This window comes from Podarcis raffonei, chromosome 16, assembly GCF_027172205.1.
Source record: "Podarcis raffonei isolate rPodRaf1 chromosome 16, rPodRaf1.pri, whole genome shotgun sequence".
In the NCBI taxonomy this organism is placed as follows: Eukaryota; Metazoa; Chordata; class Lepidosauria; order Squamata; family Lacertidae; genus Podarcis; species Podarcis raffonei.
Genome location: NC_070617.1, coordinates 15,335,218 through 15,347,502, shown reverse-complemented (window position 1 = coordinate 15,347,502; position 12,285 = coordinate 15,335,218). Strand labels below are relative to the sequence as shown.

The following is a 12,285-nucleotide window of genomic DNA, read 5'->3' as shown; positions in this document are numbered from 1 at the left end:
GCCTTTTTCAACTCCACAATATCCTTTTGGAGGTGAGGTGACCAGGACTGGACGCAGGATTCAAAATTTGGGTCACACCAGAGATTTGTATAATCACATCTTTATGTCTGCAGTTTTGTTTTCCGTTCCTATCCTCATGATTGGATTGAACTGACCTTCAAAACACACTGAGTGCACAGTTAATTTTTATTTTTCCTTTTAAAAAAAAGTATTTCAATTCAACTTCTCTTGGCTACCGGCAAAACTTTCAGACGTTTTTACTGCCTGTAAAATTAACACAGCGTAGCCTTTTCTCAAAAGCTCAATTTACTGAATGTAAGTCAAGCGCGCTAGATCAGATCTCTCGTCGATCTCGGGGCAAAGGTGTGTTCCTCGTTATGATAGTGCTTGGAAGATTGGAAGCATCCAGCGAAAAGAGTGGCAGACTTAGCGAGTCAGATCCGATTCTGGTCTAAAGGTTAACAGCAGTGAATATTTAATCCTGGCAAGGAAGAGAAGCCACAAGGAGACAAGGGATTCTTTCTTTGCTGGGGTGGGGGGCGGGTTTTCAGCCTCTGCAAGGGGGATCTGGCCTTTGGAGCTGAGAGCAGCAACTGCGGGGGCGGGGCGGGGCGGGGGGGAGACAGGACCCCAGCGCCCAGGTGAGTCAAAGGACAGAAGGTGTAGACGGAAAAGAATAAGGATTCCTGGAGAATGCAGGAGGGGGGGGGCTCTTGTACTCACGTCCTGCTTGCAGGTTTCCCCACAGGCATTTATTTGGCCACTGTGAGAACAGGATTGCTGGGTCATTGGCCCTGATCCAGCAGGCTCTTCTTGTGTCCTAGAGGTAAGAGCTAGTGAGAAACCTATTGCGTAACATGCAAGAGTTAATAAGGCAACTGGTTTATTTATCAGGATTCTTACTCTTCAGTTTTTATCCTATCCTTCCTCCATAGAGATTCCCCTCCCCAAAAATGATTTAAAAAATAACAGTGCAACAACCCTGTAAGGTAGTTAGGCTACAAGACAGCAGTTTCCAGCAACTGGTATCGGGAAGTACAGTGGTACCTCAGGTTAAGTACCACTTAATTTGTTCCGGAGGTCCGTTCTTAACCTGAAACTGTTCTTAACCTGAAGCACCACTTTAGCTAATGGAGCCTCCTGCTGCTGCCGCGCCGCCGGAGCACAATTTCTGTTCTCATCCTGAATCAAAGTTCTTAATCCGAGGTACTATTTCTGGGTTAGTGGAGTCTGTAACCTGAAGCATCTGTAACCTGAAGTGTATGTAACCCGAGGTACCACTGTATTTCTGTCTCCAACTGCAGAGGCAGAGCATAGCCATGGTGGCCAGGAGCCCTCTCCTCTTCCATGAATTTGTCCCATCCTCTTTGGAAGTGGCCGTCTTGTGGGAGTGAGTTCCACAGATTAACTATGCTCTGTGTGAAGGAAGGCTCTATTTTATCTGTCCCCGAACCTCCCAACATTCATTGGATGCCCACAAGTTTCAGTGTTATGAGAAAGGGAGAAAACCTTTTCTCTGCCCCCTTTTCTACATGCTGTGAATCATTTTACAAACTTACAAAGCCATCTCCTGCTTGCCTTTTCCCCAAACAAGAGAGTCCCAAATGCTGCAGCATTATCTCGTAGTAGAATGGCTCCATCCCCTTGATGGTTTGGGCTGCCTTTTTCTGATCTCTCCCCGCCCCCCCAGCTCTACGATATCCTTCTTGGGGTGGGGTGACCGAAAGAGTGTGAAGAGGTTGTCCTCCCCACTTCTGTTGCTGTTGTGGGGCTGTTGCAGGAGCCATGCCTCTGGGTCCCAGCACAGCACCCTGGTTAGTTCAGCCCAGATTGCATGGTTAATGGTCCATCTCAAGTGGGTGGGAGAACATGTGTCCCTGTGGTGTGCATTTGGTTAAAGATTAAGGCAACTCAACCAGTTCATTCCCTTTGACCAGATTTTGGACCCCACCCCATCCCTCTGCGATGCACCCAGACTTCCAGAAGCTTTTCCGATGTCCGGTGCAGAATTTGCTGCAGGATGGATTTCTGGTAAGATCTGAACTCCTTCTTCCCTTTACACACACACACACACACACACACACACACACACACGTGGGGGGCTTTGTTGTAGGGACACATCCCTATTCCAGCATGGAAGACCCTATGATCCAGCAGGGCAGGGTCTGTGTGTGTAGAAGAATAGAATCATAGAGTTAATAGGGTTGGAAGGGGTCCTATGGGTCATCTAGTCTAATCCGCTGCAATGCCGGAATATGCGGGTGGCCCATATGGGGATCAAACCCGTGTCCTTGGCGTTATCAGCGCCACGCTTTAACAGACGGAGCTGTTGCAGAAGCGGCTGGAATGTCAGACGAAGGACCCAGGAGAGGCAGCATTGATCCAACCCCACAACGCTCCCAGGCTGGCCTTGATCCAGTCCCCCTCTCAGCCTGAGACGCCTCACAGGTCTAGGAGGATAAAAGGAGGGGAACCCCCCCCCCATATACACATGTTGCCCTAAACTCACTTAGAAAAAGAGTGGGGTAAAAATGCAATGACTTAAGTGAAAGAAATCCTGCCAACCTAGCAGTTCGAAAGCACGTCAAAGTGCAAGTAGATAAATAGGTAGAAATAGAAATAACCCTTTCTTTTCTCTTTCCCCGATTCTTCCAACATTCAGTTTCATGAGATGCCCATGAGTTTTAGCATTATGAGGGAGAAATATTTCTCCTCTATCTGCTTTCTCCATGCCAGGTGTAATTTTATAAACTGCGGGTGGCGCTGTGGGTTAAACCACAGAGCCTAGGACTTGCTGATCAGAAGGTCGGTGGTTCGAATCCCCGCGACCGAAAGCACATCAAAGTACAAGTAGATAAATAGGTACCGCTCCAGCGGGAAGGTAAACAGCGTTTCCGTGCGCTACTCTGGTTCGCCAGAAGCGGCTTAGTCATGCTGGCCACATGACCTGGAAGCTGTACACCGGCTCCTTCGGCCAATAAAGCGAGATGAGCGCCGCAACCCCAGAGTCGGTCACAACTGGACCTAATGGTCAGGGGTCCCTTTACCTTTAAGTGAAAGAAAATAGGATTGGGTTGGAGGAGGACAAGAGAAGTTGTCTTTTGCTGCTCCAGCTTCTCACAACTTAGTCCTTGTTTCCTCACAAGAACCCTTTGGAGCAGGCCATTTTTCATTTCTGGTTTACAGACAAGGGAAATGAAACCGAGAGTGACTTAGCTTTCCACGGCTGCTTAGAGACGTTTTTTCAGAAGCAACACGTCAACCCTGCCCCTCTCTCTCCCCAAGCCAGCCTAGCGCCTCTTCGCCCTAACACAGACCCCACTAATTCCCCCTTTCTAATTTTTATTTTGCTACAGGGGCAGCAGGGCTGGTTCTGGGGCACCCAATCGACACGGTGAAGGTGATTTCTTTGGGGGGAGGGGGCTGGAAATGCTTCAGGCAGGGGTGGGGTGGGAGGACTTCCAGCCCTGGGGGAGGCCTGAAGGAGATGGGTCTCAGATGGGAGGGAGGGAGATGGATGCCAGAAGTGTTGGGGAGGTGCATGCCCAAAGAGGTCAGCTGCTTTTGAGGCTCTGTGCTAGCTGCAACTGTTGCATAGCATGCAATGAGCACTGAATCCATACGGGGCTCTGGACAGAGCAGCATGCTGGGTTGCGGCAGCGAACCTCATCCCCAACAAAGTTCTTTTCTCCCCAGTGGGATTGGTGGCCAGTGGAGTTTTGTGGGGAAGCAGAAACTGGCGTGTTCACTGGGGTTTTGGGACCCTGGCTTAGTCGTCGAGCCCATGAGTCGCATGGACAAGGTCCCAAACTCAGCCTCTCCAGTTACGAGTGGATGGGAAAGAGCCTTCCAGGGCTGCCTTATACTGAGCCAGACCATTGGTTCCTCTAGTTCAGGGCTACTTTTAAAATGGGGCTGCTTTTTAAAATTGCATTTTAACCTGTATTTTAAATTGGTCCCCCCCCATTATTTTTTTACTGTAATTTTACTGATGCTAGCCGCCCTGGCTGGGGAGGGTGAGGTATAAATAAAATTTTTTATTATTATTATTATTATTATTATTATTATTATTATTATTATTATTGCCTGCACTGACTGGCAGCAGTGGCTGCCCAGGGTTTCAGGTAGCAGACATTCCCAGAGACTCTGGGGCTGTAATTTGGCCCTGAGTCGGGGGCTTTTCTTCCGTTCCAGGTGCGGTTGCAGACACAGGCCAGATACCAGAACGTTTTGGACTGTGTGGTCAGGACGTACCGTGAGGAAACGGTGAGCCTCTTTCTGTTGTGTGTGCAGTACAGACTTCACCTCTGAGCTTTCACCTCCTTTTAAAACCCAGCCTAATCTTAAACCGCTAGATTTAGACCAAGGTCTTTTGTAACAGCATAATTTTAGAATGCAAATTTAACCCAAAAAAATCACTTATTACGAAGAAGGAAATATGATCTGCCCAGTTCTGTGGAACTCTCTGCCACTAGAGATTTAGCAGGCGCCTTCCGTGCCAACTTTTAAATGTGTGCTGAAAACATTTCTATTTCTCCGGGCCTATCCAGGCAATTAAGAACACATTATTCTACAATGATTATTTGATGTATCTTTTTAACTTTTTAATGCTTTTTTCTTGCATGGTTTTATGTTTGTATTGCTGTAAACTGCTTTGATATATTTTTATGACACAGAGGCATATGACTATTTTTATAGACAAGTACATATAACTATTTTGCTTTTTAATATTAATATTCAATATTTTCCCCAAATGCCCAATTTGGGAATAATCTCCGCCCCCCCCCCACCAGAAATAAATTCCTAAGCTGGTGTGTTTCTTTGCAGTTCTAGTGCTGCCTCTTGACTCTACAGCCACATTCCTGATCCTTGCCTATCTAATTTCTTGGGAGAGTTGACATCATCACAGGGGCCTGCCCCACAGATCGCTTGGGAGGGGTGACTTTGCCAGAAGAGAGGGTGGGAGGCAAGGCATCACCGGAAGAGAAAGACAAGAGAGGACACAGGCTTTTACAAAATTTGCAGCTGCTAATTGATATGTATAGATGCAGATTGAGAAATAATTGCTATAATTTTGAATACAAGTGCAGCATATCTCACCATAATGGAGGGGAATCTGCTGCCACCAGGAGACCTCCGTGCCTGGAAACTTTGCCCTTGAAACTGATTTGGACTGGACGACCTTTGCATTAGAAGAAAAGGAAAGTAGGGCATATGTGATTGTACTCAGCTAAATTCCAATACTAGCAGACCCATGGAAATCACTGCACCTGTGTTAGTGATGCCCATTCATTTAAGTAGGTCTAGTCTTGTGTGCGACTAACATTAGGTGCAACCTCTAGGTACCTCAAACATTGCTACTCCCCATGAGTTGCAGGCAAGGGCAGAGGAAGGGGTGTGTGGTGGGTGCGGGCTGCCCCAGGTGTCACCACTGAGGGTGGTGAGAAAATGCTGGGCAGGACTCACCACAGAGCCTGCAGCGCCCCCGAGCCATGCATCTCTCCCAGGAGACACGCGGTGGCTTGGGCGCGTGCAGGCTCCGCATTGCCCAAACGGTCTGCCTGCTGCCTCACCCCCAGCTGTAGGGCAGCTGAGTGGGAGGAGGAAGGCAGACTCCAAAGGCCCTGTGGGTTCGTCCCGCTCCTGGGTGTGCCACCCCAGGTCCCCGAGCGGCTTCCTCCGCTGCTGGTTGCAGGCTTCCTTTAGGGTGTTCATACCCTACAAAATGTCCCTGATGAAAATGGGGATGTTCTACCATACCCTCCAATGCTTCTCCTATGAAAAATGGGGCATCCGACTCCTAAGGAGAAGCGGGACATTCTGGTATGAAATCAGAAACCACAAGGGCTTCTGTAAATCCGGGACTGTCACTGGAAAATAGGGACACCTGGAGGGTCTGGATGTTGGAGATTTGGAGGAGAACCTGACAGTGTGTCCTGACTCACTTTGACCAAAGGCTCAAGCTGGGACTGACTGCTGACCTCCTCCTCCTCCAGTGAGAGCCCCTCCAACCAGGGCTAGTTGGATCCCAGTTGCCATAAGCTACTCAGCCCTTGCTGATAAATTCACCCAAAAGAGGAGAGGTTTGATTGGGGAGTGGGGAGTCAGAAGGAACCACTGTGCAGGGCTTTTTACCCTCTGCTCTCTGGGGACGCAGGTGGCGCTGTGGGTTAAACCACAGAGCCTAGGACTTGCCGATCAGAAGGTCGGCAGTTCGAATCCCCACGACTGGGTGAGCTGCCGTTGCTTGGTCCCTGCTCCTGCCAACCTAGCAGTTCGAAAGCACGCCAAAGTACAAGTAGATAAATAAGTACCGCTCCAGCGGGAAGGTAAACAGCATTTCTGTGTGCTGCTCTGGTTCGCCAGAAGCAGCTTAGTCATGCTGGCCACATGACCCGGAAGCTGTACGCCGGCTCCCTCGGCCAATAAAGCGAGATGAGCGCCGCAACCTCAGAGTTGGTCACAACTGGACCTAATGGTCCCTTTACCTTTTTTTACTCTGGCTAAATCCCCAGTTTATTTATCTGTAGCCCACCTTTTTCTCTCCAAGGTGGCATACATGGTCGTCGTCCCCCTGCAGCCAGCCTCCGGGGCCACCCCCAGCTCATAGAAGCATAGGGCTGTGGGGTTGGAAGGGACCCTAAGCATCATCTAGACCAGCCCCCCTTGCAGGGCTCACCTGCCTGCTTCTCCCTTGCAGATCCTTGGCTTCTTCAAAGGCATGAGCTTCCCGCTGCTCAGCGTGGCCATGGTGAACTCTGTTGCGTTTGGGGCCTACAGCAACTTCCTGCTCTACCTGTGCGGCACCCACCACCGCGATCGCAGTGCCAACCCCCCCAGCTACACCCATGTCTATGCGGCTGGATGCTTCTCAGGACTGGTGCAGGTAAGGAGCAGGTAGCCCCACCTGACTTGAGCGTATGAGCGTGTCTGTGATTCTGCTCAGTTTGCATGGTTTCGGGATCTGCATGACTTCATGCCCAAGTCCCAATCAAGGGAAGTCATAGCGCTGCTCTGTTCTGCCTTGGTCGGACCCCACCTGGAGCCCTGTGTCCAGTTCTGGGCACCACAGTTTTAACAAGGATATTGGCAAGCTGGAAGGTGTGCAGCAAAAATGATCCAGGGTCTGCAAACCAAGCCTCAGGAGGAACGGTGGAGGGAGTTGAAGATCTTTAGCCTGGAGAAGAGGAGATTGAGAGGAGATATTATTTCCATCTTGAAGTATCATGCAGAAGTTGGGTTCAAATTGCAAGAAAGGAGAACCTGACGAAACATCAGGGAGAACTTTCAGATAGCGAGAGCCGTTCGAGAGTGGAACGGACTCCATCAGAAGGTGTTATAGATGCAAATTGAGAAATAATTGCTATAATTTTGAATACAAGTGCAACATACCTGTCAGGGAACTGCCATCGGAACTAGAGGAGGAGGCGAGGCTCCACAGCGATGCTGGAGAGGGGCCAAGCAGGGAGAGAGGCAGGTCTCCGGTTGGGGAAGAAAATCAGCGCAACACCAGGGATAGAGGGGGGCCAATGGGGGAAGCAGAGAGCAGGCTCCGGGACTCTTCACTGGACACCAGCGGGGAGAGCACAGGTCCTCCGCTACCCACGCCCTCCCTGCGCAGAAGACTTCCGCGCAGGGAGAGTAGGAGGAGACTGGGCGTCAAACAACTTTTATGTTGGAAAAGGTTTAAGAAACGCCCACTGACGGATTCTGCCAGCGACTGAACAGCCACGGAGTGGATGGCTGTCCAGCAACAAATGGTTTAACCAGCCAACCTAGCCCAGAGCGGCGGTAACTTACGCACAAGCAACCCCTAAAGCCATTACAGCACCTCACCGTAATGGAGGGGAATCTGCTGCCACCAGGAGACCTCCGTGCCTGGAAACTTTGCTCTTGAAACTGATTTGGACTGGACAACCTTTGCATTAGAAGGAAAGTAGGGCATATCAGCTAAATTCTACTACTAGTAGACCCATGGAAATCACTGGACCTGTGTTAGTGATGCCCATTCATTTAAGTGTGTCTACTCTTGAGTGTGACTAACATTAGGACTCTCCTTTATTGGAGGCTTTTAAACAGAGGTTGGGTGGCCTTCTGTTAGCTATTCTTTAGCTGGGATTCCTGCACTGCAGGGGGCTGGACTAAATGCCCCCTTAGGGTTCCAGCTCTACAGGCCTATGATTCTAAAACACCCTCCTTCCATGTTTTTCCCTGTTCAGCTCTTGAAACAGCCGCACAATTTCCCCATTATGATGCTGTTCAGTTGGTTATGAGCTGTATCAATTGCTCAAGCCATTTCCTTCTCTAGAGGTTGCCCCTCCTCTCTTAAGAATTAATCTTTTTTTCTTTATTTCATTCTAATTTTACACATTTTATTTGATGCATGTATCAAGCCATATGAAAGCTGAAGCATATGGTCCACATAAAAGCCACCTTTCTGTAAGATAAAATACGTTGTGCGATAGGCAGAATATTAACCTCCTTGTGGGAATTTACTCTTCAAATTGGTCATAACCCAAGACAAAGAGTTCTTTCTTAAAACGACTACTGGGCTCCATGTCTAACTGACATGCTCAGGTGCATTTAAAGTTTTAGAGAAGGCCATAAATATAAGAGATAAAATAGCACCCCATAATTTCCCCAGACATTCTTGTTCACTGAGGTATCTGCTTACAGGTCCAGTGACAAGTATAAACTGGATCCATCTGGCAATCTGGGGCTACAAAACCATATCGGAGACTAAATCTGGAACAGAATTAAAAAGACAAGGGTTCTTAGGGTTTGGAGAACCGTTTCCCAAAATGCTTGAGCTCTGAATCACATCTGCTACCAACCCTCTTCCATTTTTGGCACAGGATCAGCAGTTACTATTTCTGACTTCATAGATCTTATCTAATTTCAGAGGTGTTAAAGAGGCCACTGCAGTGCTGTTTTTATACAATTCTCTTTAAGCACTTCCAAATCCAAAAGAGAAAGGACAAACTTAAGGAGAAACTTATCTTTGTAGATCCTCGATAATATTTTGCACCTTGTGGTGTCACACAACAATGTGTACTAAGATTATTATTTTTTACACACTCACATACCATTTTGTCAGTTGGTTAATTTTGCTTCCTTTTCTCATTATACATATTTAATAGGAATCAAAGAACTTTAACAACACATTCATATAACAATAGGATCTTAGAATGGTAGAGTTGGAAGGGACTCCAAGGGCCATCTAGTCCAACCCCCTGCAACGCAAGAATCTCAACGTGTTGTCCCCCATCCAATTTGAAGCCATACTGGACCCTGCTTAGCTTTGCAAACGTACTAGCAGTTGTATTCCTGCACCATGATAATGAGCCTTTCATAGTTTCCCGTGGGATGTGTGGATGGGGGTGGAAGTGTGTGCCTTGGACCAGCCTTGGACTAAATTTTGTGGAAAGTGGCCCCCCCTTCCTGTTCCACTGCAGCCCATTTCCTTTCTCCCCCCTGTTCATTCATTCATAATTTTATTTGTATGCCACCTTTCCGTAGCTCAAGCCATGCCCAGATGTAAAAAATACAAATAATTGCAAACATAACAAAAGTAGTGATAGTCAGTAAATAAACTGTTCTCTCCCCCTCCATTCCCTGTGTTGACGCAGGCTATGGTCCTGGCCCCCGTGGATCTCGTCAAAGTCCGGCTGCAGAACCAGACCCACCCGTACGGACGCAGAGACCGGCCAGGGGGCCCCCAGCCACAGTATAGGGGTCCAGTGCACTGCGCTGCCAGCTTACTGCGGGAGGAAGGCCCCCGTGGCCTGTTCCGTGGGGTTACGGCGCTGGTGCTTCGCGACACCCCCAACATGGGCATGTACTTCCTGATTTACGCAATGTTCTGCAGGGCGTTGACTGCAGAAGCACAGGAGCCAGGTGAGATACAAAGAGCGCTGGGGGGACCCGGTGGGTGGGCCACCTCTGCACATCCCCTAAGGCTCTCAGGGAACCTGTTCCTCTGGAATATCGGAGAAAGCTGGAGCCGGAGGGGAACAAGGAGTGTTTGTGAGTGTGTTTTAGTCTGGCGAAAAGGCAAGTAAAAGGCGCCATGACTGTTGGGATGTGTCCAAGGGAACGGGGGCAATTCGCAGGCCCCCAGCTGGCTCTAGCCCACCGGCCGGCAGCCGGGTGAACTCCGGTCCTTTGGAACAGCATCAAACAGCGACTCACAGCTTCAGAAGCCTTCAAAAACTTGAGCATGCCTTAACTAGCAGAGTGAATAACATCCAACAGAAGTGGCGGACAGAGGCATATGTAAAGCATATTTACAAGCAGTTTATTCAGCATAGTTCAGGACAAAGAAAACATGTCTGCTCTCTTTCATGTCCAAGAGCAGGAAGCTTAAGGCAAAAGCTATACACAAACGGAAGTTCCCAGCAAACTGTGCTGGAACGTAAACAGACATGTGACATACAACAATCATGTCTGTTCCTTTTAAGGTGGAATGGAACACCAATATCCTAACAATGATAGAAAATTATAAAATTATGTATGGCATGGAGAAAGCTGGGAGAGAAAACTTTTCCTCCCTCTCTCATAACAACCAGGAACATCCAGCAAAGCTGAATGTTGGACAGTTCAGGACAGAATGAAAGGGACAACGTCTTCACGCAGTGCATAGTTGAACTACGGAACTCCCTGCCACAGGAGGCAGTGATGGCTACCAACTTGGGTGGCTTCATAGGAGGATTAGAAAGAAATCGTGGAGGAAGGGGAGGCTATTGATGGCTACTAGCCGGGATGGCTCTGCTCTGCCGCCACAGTCGGAGGCAGAAATGCTTCTGAATACCAGTTGCTGGAAGCCTCAGGGAGGGAGGGAGAGGGCTCTTGTGCCCAGGTCCTGTTTGGGGCATTCCCTTTGGGGCATCTGGCTGGCCGCTTTGAGAACAGGACACTGGACTAGATGGACCCAACATCCAGGCTTTTCTTATGTTCTTATGGAACCTCCAGGTCCAGAGGCAGTCTATATCTAGATTCCTAGATTCTCAGGGGTATTTGGCCCACTGTGGACTAGAGGGGCTAGCAGGTTTGTCTTATGTGTGTTAGGACTGTTATCTCAGTTCAGCTCCAGGGCTCCCACAAACTGCTGAGCTCTCCAAATCCCTTAATTGCAAGTCCGCATCTTGACTGCCTGGCTACATGCAGTGGATCTCGGGATTTTCATACAAAACAAAATAGTTCCTTCCAGCCTGACATCTGCTGCCCTCCCTGTTTTAGGGGGCATTATCCATCCCTCCTTCTTGCTCCTCCACAAGAGAGGCCCCCCAACCCATGCTGTGCTCTTTGCCTGCCTTCCTGCCTCCCCCCACCCCACCCCTTGCAGGCTCTGCCACGGTTCTGCTTGCCGGTGGCTGCGCCGGGACGGTTTCCTGGGCTTTGGCGACCCCGATGGATGTGGTGAAGGCTCGTTTGCAAATGGACGGGGTGAAGCGAGTGGCGTATCGAGGCATCCTGGACTGCATCCTCACCAGTGCCCGGCAGGAGGGCCCGCGGGTGTTCCTAAAAGGGCTGGCCCTGAACAGCCTCCGCGCTTTCCCAGTCAACGCCATCACCTTCCTGAGCTACGAGACTCTCCTGAAGGTTCTCTGCTGAACCCCAGTTGCATCCTCAGGAGGGGCTGGCATTGCCGCCCTTCCTCATCTTATTCAGGGCTTTCGCACCAGCATCTTGCAGCCCAGAGACTCAGGGCAGAGGTGGCGCCTAGCAGGCTGGGTGGGTCCTGGTCCCAAAGAAAGCTCAGAGACATTGACCACCTCTGGGCAAACCATATAGCAATTTAGACTCTTGGGCACATCTGGCACATTTGAGCAAGTGCTGTGGGCACCGCTGCCTCTGCTCACTGCTATTCCCCCTCCTCTGGAAAAACAGAAAGAGAGGAAGTGGGTGCACTCGGAGTCAGAGAATGGTAGAGTTGGAAGGGACCGCCAAGGGGCATCTAGTCCACACACACACCCCCCGCAATGCACGAATCGCAGCTAAAGAAGGCCATCCAACCTCTGTTTAAAAACCTCCAGGGAAGGAGAGTCCACCACCTTCTGAGGGAGTCTGCCCCGTTTTTGGACAGCTCTTCCAGTCAGAAAGTTCTTCCCAGTGTTTAGATGGAATCTCCCTTCTTGTCGTTTTGAATCCATTGGTTCGGACCCCACCCTCTGGAGCGGCATAAAACAGTCTTGCCCCATCTTCCATGGGACAGCCCTTTAGATAGTTGGAGATGGTTCTCATACCATCTCCTAGTCTCCTCCTGGCTTCACATCCTCAACTCCC

At 49.5% G+C, this 12,285-nt stretch overlaps 2 protein-coding genes across 3 annotated transcripts in view; one reads left to right on the top strand and one right to left on the bottom strand.

The window, feature by feature from the left end:
• Positions 1 to 5,421, bottom strand: part of FRMD8 (FERM domain containing 8) — a 22,216-nt gene extending 16,795 nt beyond the window's left edge. Inside the window, exon 1 of the mRNA XM_053368911.1 lies at positions 5,101 to 5,421. Within this exon, the coding sequence (XP_053224886.1) occupies positions 5,101 to 5,214 (114 nt within the window). The 5' untranslated portion in view covers positions 5,215 to 5,421. The remainder of the gene's footprint in view (positions 1 to 5,100) is intronic.
• SLC25A45 (solute carrier family 25 member 45) overlaps positions 1 to 12,285 on the top strand; it is a 13,010-nt gene extending 725 nt beyond the window's left edge. The window contains exons 2-7 of one of the 2 annotated variants that reach the window (XM_053368914.1): positions 1,938 to 2,031; positions 3,357 to 3,400; positions 4,195 to 4,266; positions 6,701 to 6,886; positions 9,630 to 9,897; positions 11,345 to 12,285. In XM_053368914.1, the coding sequence (XP_053224889.1) occupies positions 1,995 to 2,031; positions 3,357 to 3,400; positions 4,195 to 4,266; positions 6,701 to 6,886; positions 9,630 to 9,897; positions 11,345 to 11,613 (876 nt within the window). In that variant the 5' untranslated portion in view covers positions 1,938 to 1,994 and the 3' untranslated portion in view covers positions 11,614 to 12,285. The remainder of the gene's footprint in view (positions 1 to 1,937; positions 2,032 to 3,356; positions 3,401 to 4,194; positions 4,267 to 6,700; positions 6,887 to 9,629; positions 9,898 to 11,344) is intronic. The other variant, XM_053368915.1, reaches the window with a different exon arrangement.